The following is an 18,929-nucleotide window of genomic DNA, read 5'->3' on the forward strand; positions in this document are numbered from 1 at the left end:
CCTTTTCCAGTAATGGTTGCCCCGCAGTTGGACAGGAGCCGGAAGTGAGCAACCTCACACGAGCTTGATGTATCTCTTGGAATTCTCTCTCCGTCCTCCCCAGCCCCGCCCTTAGGGTTTCAGGTTTGTTTAGCGGGCCGCCTTGAAGAGGTGGGGCCGCAGGTGGCCGGTTCGCATTGGGCGAAGAAGAGAGGCCAGAAGGGGGTCCGAGCCATGGCGGCGGCGGCGGCAGCAACAGCCGGGGGTGCGCTGCTAGCTTTGCTGAAGCGCGGCGGAGGAAGGGTGAGTTGGAGGCAGGCTCTCCTTTATAGGGCTCAGCTCTTTGGAGAGGGGCGGCCCGTCCTTATTTATTTATTATTTAGTTATTTAATTTATATGCCGCCCACACTACCCGAAGCTAGATTCTGTACTTTCTTTGCTCGTGTCAGAAGCACCATGGAGCAGCTGGTGAATACTGTATATCAGATCATGTTTTCCCTCATTAACAGGTAACATCAAAGAGTATGTGGGGCAGCGGACCCCAGATCTTCTTCCCTAACACATGTTGAGGGGCACAGAGTGCACTGACCGAGGCGTGGCGGTGCCGAATCCGTGATGAGCAGCGTGAGGCTCCAGTGCATTCATCAGCTGCTGCTGAGAGGGGAGATGATGATCCCCGCCCATTAGAGGAGACCCTAATGTTGTGTTGTGCAGAAGTTTAATCCCCAGCATCTGTCATGAAAAGCGGGGGGGGGGGAGAGAGAAAAGAGAGAGAGGATTGGATTGGCATATGATCACTCTCAGACCTGCTTAAGGACTTTGGAAGTGAGGCAGCACTGGGTGTGAGAGAATCATGCAGTCAGTCTATCACACTTTTGCTCTTTGGCCACCAAATGTGTGTGTGTATTTATTTATTTATTTATTTATTTATTTATTTATTTATTTATTTATTTATTTAGGGGTTATTTGGTCAATTAGCAAGTGTTGTGTGGCTGCAGGACTTGTATATACTCCCCTTCCGGTCGTGGACTCGGTGGCCCCAGTGGCCCCATTATTGTCTCCTAGGCAAGTAAGGTTTTGCAGAATTGGATTCTCATTTGAGCACCCATGTGATGAATCCTGGATTTTTTCCAGTTGAAGTATTTGTTTAAGTTCATGGAAAATGGCCAACACTGTTTTCCCAGTCAGAATATAGTGCTCCCCCACTGTGTTTAGTAGTTGTCTGGTAGATGACATTAATCCTTTTGTTATTTCTGTTTTTGGACTTAACAGAAGCTTGGGTTGTAAGGGAGTTTGTACTCCTGCAGTAATTTTTCTGCTGGCTGCGAAGGAGGAGCCAGCCACTGATGGAATTTCAGCAGATAAGACAGAAGTGTTCACAGTTGCAACAAAGTCGCTATCTATAATTGCCAAGTTCTCTGATTTTAAAGTTGTGTATGTATTTGGAAAAACCAGTGTTGCAATTTCATTTATTGTTTCAGTCCATACCATGAGGTTGTCAAGACAGAGTTGGCTGCATTGGTTGGCAGACTTCAACTGGAAGGAGTCCTCTGCCTCTACTTCTTCCCCCTAGTGAAGGGCTCTTCAGTCCAATTTTCAGTTTCAGCAGAAAAAGACACAAAGCAGTTCACTTCAGTCTGACGCAACAGTAAACAGTACAGCTGTTGTCTCTACCCTTATCAGATTTAGAAAAACCAGTTGGTGATAAAAAGTTGAAATCTTGGAAATTGTTGTACAGTGGTGCCTCGCAAGACGAGCACTCCATTTTACGATGAAATCGCAAAAGCGATCACAAAACGATGTTTCCTATGGGGAAATTTCGCTTTGCGGCGATAGGTTCCCTGCTTCGGGAACCGATTCTCGCAAAACGCCGATTTTCCTACAGCTGATCGGCGGTTTCAAAATGGCCACCGGGTTTAAAAAATGGCTCCCCGCTCTTTTCTGGGACGGATTCCTCGCTGCACGGGCAGCGAAAATGGCCGCACTATGGAAGATCTTCTCTGGACGGTGAGTTTCAAGCCCATAGGAACGCATTAATCAGGTTTTAATGCATTTCTATGGGCTTTTTAATTTCGCTTTACAATGTTTTCGTTTTACAGTGATTTCACTGGAACGAATTAACATCGTAATGCGAGGCACCACTGTAACTCCCTAGTAATTAGTTCAGCATCTCAAATCGTAGTAGGAGACATAAAACACACTTGGCCAAAAGCCTTACATTTAAAAAAAACTGTATAAAAGCTATTTAGCAGGAATTAGATAAAAATTATTAAAATGAAAAAATTAAGAGAAGCTAGATAAAAAAAGCAAAGGAGCTGGACAAAACATTCAAAAAGATAAAAAGCAAGGAGGCAGCAAGGAACAGAATCTCTTTAGAAAGTAATAACTTGTTGTGAGGGGAAGAGGATGAGAAGCAATGAGTAATTTGACCAGGTGAAAGCTGGGATGGCGTGTTTGCACCAAAATTGATTTGTAGAAGAAAGAATTTTGGCTCTCATGCAAGCTCTGCTTGCTGAAATGGCCTCCTTTTACGCAATGGATAAAGGTGTAGGCGTTCTTGTCTCCCTTTCATTTGACTACACCGGAGGTGAAGTCTGCTCTGTTATAAGTTCCATGTTCACGAAACTGGAACTTTTGACCAAGAAAGTTGGAGACAGAGGCAGCTGGTGGCCACTGTTTCTAGTAAGGCAGAGAAGCCAATGGAAAAGAAGCCAAAATCAACAGTGGTTAGGTTGAAGAAATTGATTCTGTTTCCTCCTCCTCTCTTGTAATAGTCTTCAATATAGCTCCTTAAGATTTGACTGTACTCTGCTATGCTGGTGCTGAAGACTTTTGCTTTATTTAAGTATGTTCTGACTTGATGGCACATAACAAGTGATAAACAATAGTTTGATTGGGAGTAAATAGCTCATGTTTTGATATGTTGAAGCAAAGAAGATGGTAAAAAAAGTAATCATTTTTAATTTTGAAAAGGCTCTTCACCATTGGTTGGTGCATTATGTAACTGTGTGTGTGTTATGTGCTGTCAAGTTACAATTGCCCTATGGTGATCCAAATAAGGTTTCTGAGATACGAGAAATATTTAAGGAGTGGGTCTATCATTGTCACTCCCCTACGATTTCCATGGCCAATCCACTCCAGATTATCTTTTATAGTTGTTTTGGTTATTATACTACCACCATCACTGCCTGTAGTAGTTTTCAGAATCAGAAAGATTCTATGTGGCTGAAGTAACAGCAGAAAAATGCAAATCTTCTTTTGAAACCATTCAAAACTAATCCTGGAATAATATTTGGTGAGTGTCTTTTGTAAATAAATATAGCTGGTGCCTATGTCAGCTGGAAGATACTGGGAGCTACAGCTCAAAAGTAATATTTTCAAACTCTGCGTATATATATTGGTTAGTCTAAATAAGTCAAAAAGTTATGGCCGTGCCAATTTTTTAACAGCTATTCATTGAAATAAATACTTAGCATTTGTGTCTGACTTGTGTTCTTAGCCACAGGACATGTAAACTACAGGGAAAAATAAGATAACTTCCTAAATTAAAAAAATCAGATTTAAAGTCTCATCCTAGAGACAAACATTTCCTGCACACTGTTTCCCTCTGAGAAATAGTTTGTTTACATCATTATCAGTTGATTACAAACAGTAGAATCCAAAGTGGAGACAAGGGTAGAGATGAGAAGTAAAGCAGAGATGTACCACTTCATCCATCTTGTGCTGGTCAGGGTACAAAGTCGTGGTAGTCCTCTCTTCCCCCCCCCCCCAATGTGAATTTAACATTTTCCCCTCCCGCTGATTGCAATAGGAGGTAAAGATTCCTGTCTAAGCTGTTACAAATGAAAAGCCCAATTTTGAGGGCTCTCTGAGGTATGGAAGGACTTTGAATCTGGTGATTCCTAAGCCATTTCTTTTCTCAACAATTAATAAAGATAATCTGAGAGGAAATGAAGATAGCCAACAAAATTTTTCAAAATAAATGAGCTGGGACTGTGGTGAAGTGCAGTGTTTTAGAGGAACAATCGCTTGACGGGTCAAATGCATGCCAGAGGAGAGGTTCAAACCAAGAAAGTCCTCTCCCATGACTCCATTAGATGCTAATGGGTGTGAATTATTCATGTCAGATATACGTATGTAATGTACATTCCTTTATTGACTCGGACATGGTCATTAGCCTTTTCAACAGCAGCCATTCCAAATTTTTTGTGAATGGAAAATGTGTGGCCTTTCACATGCTGGAAGGTAAGTCCCATCATCTTTCACCCTTGACTGTGATTAATAACGGTTTCATTTAAGCAACATCTGGGTCATGGTTTCCTTACTCCAGTGTTGGAGTGGATCACAATCTGTTTTTAACCCCAAGTTTTTGATAAAGCACTATAGTGCTCTTGTGAGTATTGTTTTCCTCTTTATTTCTTCTTTCTCCAGTATCTTCATCTGGCAGCCGTGCCTATGGACGAAGTATCATTTAACACAGTGGTCCCCAACCTTGGGCCTCCAGATGTTCTTGGACTTCAACTCCCAGAAATCCTGGCCAGCAGAGGTGGTGGTGAAGGCTTCTGGGAGTTACAGTCCAAGAACATCTGGAGGCCCAAGGTTGGGGACCACTGATTTAACAGGATTCCTGAGTCTGCTCTTGCTCCCTGTAGCATACCAGGATACACTATTTGCTGTATTTCCAGAACTTTCAGGAGAAGTTTATTTTCTTCAGTAATATTTCTTTTCTTAAAATGTTCTTCATCTACAGCTAAGATGGAATGTGACTCCTTACAGAAATTCTTGGATGGCTAGCCCTTGTGTCTTTAAATCTTCTAAACCAGAAGCTTTACAAAACCTAGCCAAAGATGGATTAACATATGCCCCACTTCAGACCTTTATGGAAGAGGAGTTGATGATTAAAGAAATGGGTAATGTATCTTATTTAATTATTAAAGTACTTGCTATAATATAACTATTTGTAGTTAGCGAAATGCATTTTCCCATTTAGTTTTTTGTTGTGGAAAAATTGTACTAGAGAGAGAAACAGTAAAAGATTCAATTTAAGAAAAAATTGTTTCATTTTTATTTTGTGTGTTTTTAAAAATTGATTCTTTTACTGCGTCTCTCTCTCTCTCTTTTAGTATAATTTTTGCACACACAAAAACTAAATGGAAAAATGCTTTTTGATTTCTCTCTCTGTATGCACACACATACACCAATCAGTAAAAGATGACCAAATGCTCATATAGGTAGCTATCCATGTGAAGTTGATGTCTGTATGCTACATGTGCAAACGCTTGAAGAAGTTATAAGTTCCTGGAGCAACAAGAACTGGGCATTGTTTCCTAGGCTGCAATGTAAGTCTTGACTGTGTCCCAAATAGCATGGAGAATCCATTTCTGCTGGCTAGTTGTTAATTTGCAAAGGCAGGGTAATTATTTTTAAAACACATGTACACCTGCATATTTAAAAGATGGCTCAGTCTAATACAAAATGAGTATGCTTGATAATCCTCCAGATGTTGCCATTTTTCCCTGTCAGTCCAGGACAGCATAGTAGTGAAGGATGATTCAAGCTGCTATCCCAATAAGGGCCACATGTGCCTCATTCACTCCGATGCACAAGGAGTTCAAACTTTCTTTATAATGGTTATTCATTTTTGAAACCCAACTCCTTTATCATTTAATGTCATTTGAAAATTTTTACAGATCAGTTTCTAGCGTTGTGTAGGTAGAAGGGATCCTATTCATGGAGTACATTCCATTATGTAAGACGCCTGTGTCAAACTCAGTTAGAAGACTTTGGACTCCTGTACTGAGCAGCTGGTTGGACTCTATTATTTATTTTAATTATCTATTTGAAATATTTTTATCCTACCTTTCTCCTTTAAAAAGACCTAAGGCAGTTTAAATTGTTTAAAGAGAGTATTTAAAGGCAACAGTTGTGGATGTGCAAATTCAAAATGGATCAAACAAATGCCATACAAAAAATAATAAGCAATACCAAAACACTTTTAAGATACAACCCCACTCAGGCAGCCAGTCACTTAGGTCTTTGCCTGCTTGTGGAAGGATAGTAAAGTGGGGCCTTCTGTGGGAGGGAGCGCCAAAGCTGATAGTGTTCTAGCCCCCTTCCAACTCTTTTATTCTATGCTTCTGTGATTAAAGTCAGCTGTTGCGTGGGATGCTATTGAAATTTACATCTGTCGAATTTTTGGCTTTACTGCAGCTTTTAAGGCTTTCAGCACTAAAAGACAGTTCATAAGCAAATGATTCCATAAATAACGATAACTCGATTTCTCTTCCCTTCACAATCTTTTTCCTTTCCTACAGTAAAAAAGTTTGCTCAGGAGCGAGTCGCACCGTTAGTACAAAAAATGGATGAGGAGGCAAAATTTGATGAATCTTTACTACAAGAGCTATTTGAACGAGGGGTTTGTATAGTATTTTTATACATTTTAGGAACAGAGTGTATAGTTTCATGTCTTTGTGCACAGAAGATTTTGTTTAACTTCTAATGGAATATATTACAAATGGCAAAAGTGTTTAGAAACACACACTTGAGTTCCAAGACTTGTTGTTACAGCAGCACAAAGGTCCCTGTTAGTCTATGTACCTGAGCCCATTCATAGAACGGTCAAATAGTTCAAAGCAAAGGAAAACAAAGCGTGTTCAGTTAAATACTCTCTTTAAAAATTCAGTTAAACTTTACTCAGCTGTGGCTGCATTTGGGGAGGTACTTCAGTATCCTTTTTTAAATCAATAGCCTTTGCTTCCAACTGAATTTCAGTACAGATCTAAAATATATGGACCTTTTCCCCTCCTGCTAACAAAAGCTTGTTTTCTTTTTCTCAGTTGATGAGTATTGATCTTGACCCAGAATATGGAGGAACTGGAGCTTCTTTTTTTTCTGTCATTCTGGTGGTTGAGGAGTTAGCCAAAGTTGATCCATCGGTATCACTTGCCTGTGAACTCCAGAATACATTCTCCACCAAATTGTTTACGAGCTATGGCACAGAAGAACAAAAGAGAACCTATTTGCCCAGGATGGCAAAAAACCTGGTAGGTGAAATAAGGTGCAAGTTTATTAAACACAGGTTTAATTAGTAGTATTCTCAAATTCGTAAGGAATTAACTCCACAACTCTATGCAGGTCTATTCATAGTTCCACACAGTAAATTACATTGTATTGTGCAAAGCTTAATTAAATAATTGGTTACTTGCACTTCTTGTTATATGGGGATTTGAATAGAGTTTTCAATGTATGTGAGATGTTCAAGGATTGATTTACTGTTGCCTAGTTAGCTCCACAGTGAAACAATTGTAAAAAGAAAGTACAGTGGCGCCTCGCTTAACGGGTGCTCCGTTTAGCGACGAAACCGCATAGCGATTAACTTTTTGCGACCGCAAAAGCGATCGCATTGCGATGTTTCCTATGCGGTTTTATCGCTTTGAGATGATCGGTTCCCTGTTTCGCTTACCGATCATCACAAAGCGATGATTTTTAAACAGCTGGCCGCCTGCTGTGTTTTCACGCCGATTCCTCGCATAAGAGGCAGCAAAAATGGCTGCCATATGGAGGATCTTCGCTTTAAGGTGAGTTTTAAGCCCATAGGAACGCATTAAACAAGTTTTAATGCGTTTCTATGGGCTTTTTTAAATCACATAGCGATGAAATCGCTTAGCAGTGATTTTTGCTGCACAGATTAACGTCGCTATGCGAGGCATCACACTGTATCCTAGGTTCTAGTTCCATCCAGTACACCACATTAGGCAGTTTTATAATTTTTTAATAATCCAATAAAAGTATTAGCCAAACCAAGATGTTGTTTCTATGTGTGGCTCATCTGGTTACTTTTTCTGTATGAATCAAGAGACATTACACTGTGTATCGTCAACTGTAAATGTAGACATGTATACTAAACAGTTTGGATTTTGTTTTATGCATGTGTTGTCAGGAACATGATACCGTGAAAATGCCTGCTAACATGACTTTATCTTCAATGGCAGGTGGGCAGCATCTGCATTTCAGAGCCTGGATCTGGCAGTGATGCATTTTCCATGAAGACTCATGCTGAAAAGAAAGGGGACTATTATATCATCAATGGGTCAAAGATGTGGATTAGCTTTGCTGAACAAGCTGGAGTCTTTTTTGTGATGGCAAATGCAAATCCTTCTGCTGTAAGTAGGTAAAACAGTTGCTGTCTGGTGCCATGAAGGTCAGTCATGATCAAACATTAAAAACCTTCAGGCATATATGAAGACTTGTGGGAAAATGTACTTGGTTGCTCTCTCTTGCACATGTGCAGAAACATAAATATAACACTGAAACATGGTAAGATACTTAATTCTGTGACAAATACGTTCCTAATTGTATGTTTACTATTGCTTGTAAAGATACTGTTTGTCTTCTTTGGTTTTTTGAACATGCTGCTGGTTGGGCTTTTAGACTGGACTCTGCATTCACAGCCATTGCTAGGAACAACCACCACCACAAGGGTTATTTCAAAGGGGAGTTGTCACATACCAAGTAATCAGGAATGCTTCTTCGTTCTCTTGCCTCTATTTTAATCTGGGTTGGGGAGGGGATATCTTTTGCTTTTTCCAGTGAGGAAGTTGTGTTGTTCTGTTGCAGCAAAACCAGCCTGGTGACTCATTAAAGGCTAACCGCTTTTATTTGACATAGCTTTTCTAGGACTGCACCCCATTTCCTCATGTCCACCTGATCAAGTGGGCTGCAGTCTACAACACTGTATGTCAGATGAAACTTGTCCATCTTTTAAGATGCTACAAGGCTCTCTTTATCTTTTGCTACCTTGGTTTGTTACTGTTATTAATCCAAGTGTGTGAATTTAGAGGGTTCTCACTAATGTGAATATTCTAGGCAGGTCTCCTGAGACATAAATAGAAGAGGTCAACTGCAGAAGCAAGTTGCAACATGACAGCTAAGGCAGGAATCTATCCTCTAGTTCAGTGGTGGTGAACCTTTTTGGGCTCATGTGCCCAAACTTGGGGGGGGGGGAACAGTGGGCAGTGTGCCGCCTCCACAACAGCGGCGGCAGCGGACCCGAAGGATCCGGAACCGGAAGTGTGGACCCGGAACAGAAGTGGCGGTGGAAGGGGGAATCCTGGCATGGAGGTGCTTCAAGGCCCCTCTGTTGCCAGCACCAGTTGCTCCGTATCCGCCTGCCAAAGTGCCAGCACCAGCTGCAGCCACCTCCTGAGATTTGGCTTTGCGTGGGGGGCAGGGGGAGTAGCGATCTGGTGACCTATGGCTCGCGTGCCAGCAGAAAGGGCTCCACGCGCCAGCTGTGGCACGCATGCCATAGGTTCACCATCGCTGCTCTAGTTGAACTGTTATAAGAAGGTCTCATTATCCTGAACACTGTTACAAGTCAGTTGAAGTCTGCTGCTCAAATTATTACATACTTCCTTGCCTGTCATGATAAGAAATAAATATTTACCAGCACATTAATTTTTCTATATATATCACTTTCTTAGGGTTATAAAGGCATTACATGCTTCATAGTAGACCGTGACACAGAAGGGGTGCATGTGGGGAAGAAGGAAAATAAACTGGGAATCAGAGCAACATCTACATGTCCTGTAACATTTGACAATGTCAAGGTAGAGTAACTCTTCCCAAGCCACCTGTAGACTTTGGTTCTGTTCTTATAATAGTATTGGTCAATGAGCATACAGTTGTATAAGCAATTTGCATGATTAATGCCATATTCCAGGTGTGGATTTTTGTTAGCTTTTTATTCTTAGCTTCTAAATATATTTTTATTGGTATTAGAAACAATTGAAAACACTGATGTATAGGCAGGCTTTCCCAACAGATAATCCCCGACGATTTTTCTTTTATATTCTTTGATTTCCATTTTTGTCTATTTGTAATGTTTTTAATAATTTTATTGTTGCTCCGATTGTAAGCCGCCTAGAGTGGTCTAGTATGGCCAGATAGGCGGGATAGAAATAAAATAAATAAATAAATAAAAATAATAAATCGCACAAGAAAATAACTTTAGAGGGTTTTTTTGTAATTAATACATATTCAGTATTTTATCCAACCAAAAGCTACACAATATTTGCTTTTGTTTACTTTCCTGAATGCAGTAGCGTGAATTAATTGCATGCTTGCCTTTTTTATTTCTATTTTTTGGAAAAAAAAATAGATCGAAGAATCATTGGCTAATTTTTTGTTTCATCTCTCAGGTTCCTGAGACCAATATGCTGGGACAGTTTGGAAAGGGATATAAATGCGCAATTGAAATGCTCAATGTGGGAAGAATTGGGATAGCTGCTCAGGTGAGTCATAGTGCCCAGTATTTGAGGCTGGAACAGCCCATAGCATAGACTGTGCAGAATTCTGCCTGCTGTTCCCCAGCTCCCAAAGGACATAACAGAACTATAGTAAAAGGTCTCCCATAACTGCAGTGGAAGACATTAGAACATAACACATTGTGTGCTCCCAGTCCTCTCAGACTCTGGGGGATCCTGCCTAGAGATGGGATATTTGTATTCTTATATAAATATCCCAGATCCAGGTGGCCAGGATCCCCAGTGCTGCCTCCCTGAACCAACTGATCCATTTACAGGTCACATCGCACACGACCAGCATCCTGCTCATTGCACCAAACTTGGATGAAGCCCAGCTGGCTTTTCTCCACCTTCCTGCTCTTCTGGCCACTCCAGCTGATGAGCGGCCAGAAGAGCAGAAGGCAGAGAAGTGCCATCTGAACTTAGTCCGAGATTGGCGCAGTGTGCAGGATGCCCAGCCGTGCGTGCTGAATAGCAACCCATAAGTGAACAGGTTGGTTCAGGGAGGCGGGACTGGAGATCCCGAACATCCCATCTCGCATCCTTCCCTTGTCTTGGACAAATGTGGTTTCATTTATTTAATTGAGGGGGGTAGCAGACCTGTGGCGTTCATCCAGTTTTACCATGCCTTTCGCCTGTGACAGAGCCTGTAGGTTTCTCTACTACAAGATGCTGCATTCTTCCACTTCTAGTGAATTGCAGTGCTCACATCACTGGGGAACAGTGCTCAACAATGTTTACTCTTTAAGTCTATACGAGCAGTGTTTCCCAACCTGGGTGTATCAAAGTGGTTTCTGGGGAGTTCTCAGGTTGCCTTATATGTGTTGTAGTCCTTGTTAAGTAATTTCTCCCTTGACTTTTCAGGGCCAGATATTAAAGTTAGTGTGTATGTGTATGTAAGAGGAACAGGCCCTTTGGGGGAGAAAGAAGCCTCTGTGTTCTGAAAATAAAAAACTTTACCCCATTAAAAATGCATCTTTATGCAAACATGACAGGGTGGGATGTCACAGGTTAGTTGGCTATTATAAAAGAAGGTCATGACTCAAAAAAGGTTGGGAACCACTATCTATTGGAAGGTTCACCTGAACTTTATAGAGAATGAGATCTCTTATTAACCATAACAATGTTTGCATTCTTATTGTTCACAGATGCTGGGTTTAGCTCAAGGATGTTTTGACCACACCATCCCATACCTAAAACAGAGAAACCAGTTTGGAAAACCTATATTTGAATTTCAGGTATTGATTGATTGTAAAATGATCAGGATCCTATTGGCAATTTATATGGGAGAAATGAAGTTGCATAAGTTGCAGTGGCAAATTGCCGCTAATTAATAATGTACTACTTGTCTCCCTAAGCATGTATCCTATCACAGTCCTAGGAAAACAACCAGCACTTCATTAATAAATGACAGGTTTGGGCTACATGCAGGGATGCATAAATAGCCAATTCTGGTCAATGTATTTATACAAAAATGAAAAATGCTTATTGGTGAAAGTCTTCTTTGTTGTTGCTACAATGTCAAGTAGGATGTCGCTTTACAATTGTCCTCTGACATTTCTCACTGGAAGGGTTATCTTTTAGTAGTTACCATAAAAGATGTATTTTAAGAGGCAGCGTCTTTCATAGCAAAACATGCTGCAGCATGAATGGCTTGCAGCTTCTCCTTCATTTCTTTCATGCATCCTGATGGGATTGCTACAGAAATCATTGGCGATTTAAAACCCATACTATAATATGGTTAACAACTGGAACTACTGTACCACTTTATGCACTGTAGTTGCCGTAGTCTGTGTTTACAAATGAAAATGATAGCAATAATTTCCCTCTGCCTTTTCTGGTTAGATATTGTTTGACTCTGTTGTGGGCCATGCAGGCTGCAATCGTCTGCTTGTTTCCCTGAAAGTGTGCCCCATTGACCTGTACAGTATCTGGATAAACATGGGAAGGACTGAGGTGCCAGCCAGTTACAGGTTCAGGAACTAACCGTGTTTTTGACAGTGGGAGGAAAGGCTGTTTTGTGTCTTGTAAGTTCTCCTCTAATGTGGGCTTAATTCTTACAAGGGCATGCAACACCAGGTTGCTCAGGTGGCCATCCAGATTGAAGCTGCACGACTGCTGACCTATAATGCAGCCCGACTTGCAGAAACTGGAAAGCCTTTAATAAAAGAGGCAAGCATGGCCAAGTATTATGCAGCAGAGGTAAGCCTTGTTGTGAGTGTTGGTTACTTGTGAAGCCTACTCGGAAAGGCACTGTGCTTTTATTTTGATGCTCTGTAAGGCTGCAAGCACTCAACACAATTCCAGTGTGAAAATAAGATTTGTACTAACTGAAAATCATTCATACATTTAAAGTGTACTAGGAAGCGTGGCGCTGTGGGCTAAACTGCAGAAGCCTGTGCTGCACAGTCAGAAGACCAGCAGTTGTAAGATCGAATCCACACAACAGAGTGAGTGCCCGTCGCTTGTCCCAGCTCCCGCCAACCTAGCGGTTCGAAAGCATGGAAATGCGAGTAGATAAATAGGGACCACCTCGGTGGGAAGGTAACAGCATTCCGTGTCTAAGTTGCACTGGCCATGTAACCACGGAAGATAGTCTTCGGACAAAAACTCTGGCTCTATGGCTTGGAAACGGGGATGAGCACCGCCCCCTAGAGTTGAACACAACTGGACAAAAATTGTCAAGGGGAACCTTTACCTTTATAGGAAGCGTATTTTCAAACTGGAAAACTAAACAGTGATTTTAGTCTCACAGAGTATGTACTGAAACAGCTCTTCTACAGTATGATGACTTGAGACATGCTAAGCAGGTTTTTGGCTCTGAACAGCAAATATGCTCCATGCTATACTGAAGATGGCTGTTGAACATCTCAGAATTCAGCAGTGGTTTGCAGTGAGATGAGGCAGGCTTCCCAACTGTCTGAGGAAGAAGAAGCCTTCAAACCCTTCATTATTTGCCTGGCAGTCTGGCTTCTTCGAATGCCTAAGGTGCAACTGCCCTCAATCCTGAATCACACCAATCATACACACCAGTGGTTCCCAACCTGGGGTAACCCAGGTGTTCTTGGACTGCAGCTCTCAGAAGCTCCAGCCAGAATATGTGGTGCTGAAGGCTTCTCGAAATTGCAAAAATAAACTCTACCTTCTAAAATTTACTGCCTTGCTTCTTATACTGCAGTCATTGGATTGATGGCACTGGTAGAGAATGAAGTGAATAAAACTGTGGCTTTCATTAAGGAAGTTATTTGCATAAAGGAATAGAATGTAATGGTCCTGGTGGGAGTGATTTTCAGGCATCAAAGAGTTCTGTTCCTTGTTCTGTGGCTCCCAAAGGCTTCCCCAGGATGAACAACATCTGTAAGGGTCTCCAGAAACTTGGATGGAGGGAGAGAATAGGAAACGTTTAATTCTCCTCTAAAAAGCAGTGCTTGTGATGTCATCTGAGTTGTGTGGTATAACACTGTGCAGCAGACCTTTGACCACTGTGTGAAAATATTAAAATGTGTCATTGTTGCTAAAGTTGGATATAGACATACTTTTCTTTGTTTCTTCTCATCAAAACATCTAAACCTAAAATAAGTTATGTCGTGCCTATTGTATATTTTTTTAGGTTGCAACTCTAACAACTAGTAAATGTATTGAATGGATGGGTGGAGTTGGATTCACAAAGGATTATCCTATTGAGAAATATTACAGGGACTGCAAGATTGGTAAGTAGCAGTTTCTCAAGTTTGAGCTCGGATGATCAGAAAGTTATTGATGGAGTATTTTTCATGGTCCACATGTCTCCTACTGATTCTTGGTTTCAAGTATACAGGGATCTGAAAATCGGATTGTTTTGTATATAAAAGGAGTGTATACGGCCCATGGACAACTCCCCCATGGGCCCTATATCCTCCTTTTATATACAAGCCTATGGCTCCATAGTCCATTCCCGCCCCCTTTTTCCCTTAAATGATATCTGATGTTGGTCTTATGTAGAAGAACAAAAAAATGTTTTGGAAGTGGGAGAGTGGTGGAGCTAGCGCAGCCCTTCAGTGTCCTGCGGGGGGGGGGAGGCATGTGCAGCCCCACTACTTTTCAGAAGGTGCCTATCCAGGTTTTTAAAATTAGCCACAGGAAATTCCTGACTTCCCATTCCCAACTTAAGTTGCTATAGGAAAAATGACTGCATGCCATACTTTGTTAAGATGCCAGGACTAGAATGTAGATCGGATGAAGTGATGCTCCTTTATGTGATTCACGTGATAACACCAACTACATAGGATTGCTTCATGGAAAAACTGGTCCCATCCAAGGATGTCAATCTGTGTGCCTGAAATAATAATGTCTGTCTACTAATGGACCTATTAGGAAATACACTGTGGGATCTTGAGTATATGATGCATAGGCTAATATAGGACTAATAATGCATGAGATCCTGTCTCGGTCATCCATTGAATACTGTTGAAACCAATGTGACCTGAAATTACTCATGACTCACTTGTGTTCCAGTGGAATTATTGGGTCTACTCTAAGTATGATTAGATCTCAATACAAGCCCATGCCTGTACAGATATTGCTATGTCAATGTCTCACAGCTTAATGTATGAAATATCTCCATTGAAAATAACATTCAGGTTAATGTTTTTTGAAAAATTCCCCTTAAATTTTCTCTGTGTTTGAACTTCAGACAGATGGTAAAAGTTTCTGCTCAGTGGTTAATACATCACTGATGACAAAAATTACTTCCATTCCAGTAGCTGGAGATGGGTTATAGAATTGTTGGTTGTGGCTTGATTGCATATCGAATCTTGGTTTCATGGTTGGGTGTTTACTGAAAAGTTCTTTAATCACTGTTTATACGCATGATTGATTTTTCCCTGATGGTTTATTTCAGGCACTATCTATGAAGGAACTTCAAATATCCAGTTGAACGCCATTGCAAAATGCATTGCTCAAGAATACTAAAATGTAAAAGATTTAATTACTGTACTTCACATGAAGTTACAAACAGCGTGCCTTTACTGGTGGGGTTGTGGGTTACCCTTCTATTCCTATTTTTCTAGCACAAAAGGGCCATAGGGTAAAAAGTTGTAGCCCCATTTGCAACCATTTGTACATCATCACAGTACACACAGAGAGAGGGAGGGATTAAAAAAAGAAGAATTACTACAATGCATTACACCCCAGTTATGTATATGTAGAAGAAAAAACTTCAATTGATTCTGGCTTGGTGGAATATACAAGGCTGCTCTATTTAACCACATGGTATCTTAGAAACTTTGTGTCTGTTAATTTTGGGTGCTTATTCAGATAAACACGCACAATGTTAAATGTAAATTTATGATGAAGAAGTATTCAACAGAGTATCCAGGAAATTTCTAAACTTCTACTCACATAAAACACATTAGGGAAGTATAGTTTAGGGAAGTTCAGAATACTCTGCACTACTTTGCATGCCATTGGGCTAAGCTTGATTAAAGTGGTTTAGGTGTCCGGCTGTGGAGGCAGAGGTTGGGAGTTCAGTTCCCCACTGTGCCTCTCTGACAGGGGCTCGACTCAGTGATGCATTGGGCCCCTTCGAGCTCTGCAGTTCTAAGATTAAATAGGTTAATGCCATAGATAATCAGTCTTCTGGACTGATTTTCTAAATTGGACTTGGCAGGATGTATATTTTTGCTCAATGGTATGCTAAGATGGAGACATGATATGACTGATGGAGTGCCTTTTATAGAGGATTGCTAATAGTTATGATATTCTTCTGTGGAAAAATAGCACTTTGATGCACTTGTTACAACCAGAAATCAGTGAAACCTCTGCTTTTGAATAATTCTGTTGATTTTGGTACATAAGCTTTTGCAGTGTGCTTTGGAATACATGAACTTTCATGATACTATCATTAAAATTGACATGAAGACTGTGGCCTGGAAGCTGTGCTCCTTGATACTTGGATGTGTCTTCATTTCATCAAGATACCCCCAAAAGTGGTGCTACAGACCAGAAACCCATGGATGTTGATTTGAACAAGCACATACTGAATTTGTTTACTTCTCTCATCTAAGAAAAGGCATACTTTCCTCTTTGACAGTGAAGGGTAACTCCATCTAAGATGATACTTAGCTGGCTGCAGTTTTGTATATTGGAATGCTTATATCTGTTACATCTGAACGGGTTTCATTATGCCACATTTATCCTATAATACATACCACTATGCCTATATTAATTATGCAGTTGTTTGAATCATCATACTGCTTGGCCAGAATCCTGCTGGGGATTTACATGAGCATAAGTATATTTACATAAACTGCAGCTGTGAATTGCTGTTAATCACCAAGTTGCCAGTGGCATTTTTGGCCATGTGTCAGTTGGGCAACTTCTAGTGGCAACTTCATAACTACAGTAGTGGCAGTTCACCACTGTGGTTGGTGCAATTAAACTTATGCAGGCATAAATGTCCACTAGGATTCTGGCCCTTATGTCTCTGCATTTACTATGAATGTACATGAATCAGTTTTGCCACCTCTTTCTTTTCAGCAGCTGTGGGCCTTTAACATTTTCACCTCAAGTAGAAATTGAGAGGTGCAGGCTTTTTTCTCTTCATTGCATCTCTATATTTGGGAAAGCTCTCTCTCAGGTTTCTACCTCTGATGGAGCTTTTAAAAGTACAAAGCATTTTCTAAAGAGGGGGTAGGGGTTATGTATTGGATTCAGAGTAACTTCGAGCAGAGCTCTCAAACTGCAGGGCGAGGGAGCAATGTTTGCCAATTCTGTCCTTTCCTCCCCAACCCATTATGCCCTCTGAATCATACTCTGTGATACATTGCTGAAGGTTGCAAGGTAAACGGAAAATTCATGGAAATTGCTGCCCTGATCTACTCCATTCTCCTAGCAAGGAATTTCTGCTGGATCACCATAACCTCCACCAGCAGATGGGCTGCTTCATGTATGGAGTCCCAGCTCTGAATTAAAATAATTTCTATTGCAAGTATCACACATGCATTATATCACATTCTTGATCTGGATCTGGATTATTTTGTTGTGGGCTGTATACAACTGATTGTAATCAGATTTTTTGTGTCAAATGTTTTTATTTGTTTATTTACAGTCTCCATGGTGATCCTTATCAAGTTAAAGTCACAGTTTGTATACTGCAAATCTATAAGGGGGGATCTAACTTGCATGCACATTGGGGGCTTGGGTTTTAAACATGCTTTTTTAAAAATTCTCATACCACATTTGAAAGCTTTGAAATGGAACTGTGAATCTGAAAAAAAGTGAATTAAAGGAAATGAGATTGGAGGAAAAACTACTGGGACTGAATGATTATAAATGACAATAAAGAGTTCAAGCCCTTTTCCCAACATACACAGTGTCACTTTTACCTATTTTCCATGCTGACTATTTATTCTTTAAAAAAGGTAAATTTACAAATGGCATGTCTAATTTGGCCCTGAGGTTTCAGCTGATAAATATACCTGCAGGTAACTTTTCCCGCCTGGTAAAAATACTGCAGGAGAATGTTTTCTGACTATGGAAATTTCAAAAACCTTTCATCAACTCAACTGTTCTGCCCTCTTCATTGCCCTAGTAAAGGTATGACACTAATTTGAATTTTGAAATTATTCTTACAGCCAGCCCTGCTATATTTTTTCATCATTGATTCATTGCTTTTGCATGTGTTTGTCTTATGGTCTTATTTATTTATTTTATTGGATTTCTGCCCCACCCATCTAGACCAAAGGTCTACTCTGGGTGGTTAAGTATCTTCTGTTTGCAGAAGGGTCATGATGTAACAAACAGGGTGAATAATTTATTTACAGTCCTTTGACCAGTCACATATGTATAAAAACCTTATAAAACCTTGTAATTTCTAACTTTCAATATTCCATTAGAACATTTTAGCATGCATACAGCTGGGAGCTACTATCTAGTTGGAATTTGACTTCCGTAATCAAAGTATTGCTGCACAGAATTTCACAACTTGGCAGGTGATGTGCATATCAATATCCAAGAGAAGGAACTCAAACCTGTTTGAACATCCTGGGATTCTTTCTATTAAAGGGGTAATAGTCTCTTTGTGTGCTACATTATACAATGGGCAGGTGAAAAACATATGCTGTATGGTCTTGATCTCCCTCAGGTGGCAGGAACATAACCTTTCAGCAAAAGGAGTATTTTTATACTTTCCTTCTAGTATAGCAGAGGGGAGGGCCAAACACCTTGACAACGTAAAGGCTCTTCTAGTTTCTTTAATTTCCAGAGACCTTAAGTATTTGGCCTGTTCCATACAGTTTTTGATGTAACTCCTTACTGCCATGTTTTGAATGCTAGAGAGATCTGTTTGATATTCATTGTCCTCTATTCTTTGTTTGACTATCTGTTTTGTCTGCTCTATTCCAGAAGATATAAGTGCCTGGGGCGAGAGGCCAATTTTCCCCAAGTAACCCTAGACGGATTTGACCCACTTGGATTGATAATTATTGTTAAATATCAAAGAAAATAGGCCTTTGGAGTTTAACTGTCCCTTTAGCCACATATATAGATTAGATCCTAATCCAGGCTCCTACTTTAAGACATCCTCTTTCTAGCTTTATCCTTGCATTTGACACACATCTTGGGACCTGGAGTATAGTTCTTAGAAATTTAGATTGAACCATTTCTTGT

General features: G+C 40.5%; 1 protein-coding gene across 1 annotated transcript; it reads left to right on the forward strand.

The window, feature by feature from the left end:
* Positions 1-125: 125 nt before the first annotated feature.
* Positions 126-17,628, forward strand: ACADSB (acyl-CoA dehydrogenase short/branched chain). The gene is made up of 11 exons (XM_020808745.3): positions 126-282; positions 4,730-4,889; positions 6,294-6,394; positions 6,816-7,022; positions 7,971-8,141; positions 9,462-9,587; positions 10,179-10,271; positions 11,432-11,521; positions 12,348-12,485; positions 13,894-13,993; positions 15,163-17,628. The coding sequence occupies exons 1-11, from the start codon at positions 214-216 to the stop codon at positions 15,231-15,233; spliced, it is 1,326 nt and encodes a 441-aa protein (XP_020664404.3). The 5' UTR covers positions 126-213; the 3' UTR covers positions 15,234-17,628.
* The last annotated feature ends 1,301 nt before the right edge of the window (positions 17,629-18,929 follow it).

Source organism: Pogona vitticeps, chromosome 3 (assembly GCF_051106095.1).
Source record: "Pogona vitticeps strain Pit_001003342236 chromosome 3, PviZW2.1, whole genome shotgun sequence".
Taxonomy (NCBI): domain Eukaryota; kingdom Metazoa; phylum Chordata; class Lepidosauria; order Squamata; family Agamidae; genus Pogona; species Pogona vitticeps.

Coding starts and splice junctions, on each gene's coding strand:
- ACADSB (XM_020808745.3), top strand. CDS start 214: ATGGCGGCGGCGGCGGCAGCAACAGCCGGGGGTGCGCTGCTAGCTTTG. Junction 11,522..12,347: donor AACCTATATTTGAATTTCAG/GTATTGATTGAT, acceptor AATTCTTACAAG/GGCATGCAACACCAGGTTGC. Junction 13,994..15,162: donor TTACAGGGACTGCAAGATTG/GTAAGTAGCAGT, acceptor GGTTTATTTCAG/GCACTATCTATGAAGGAACT.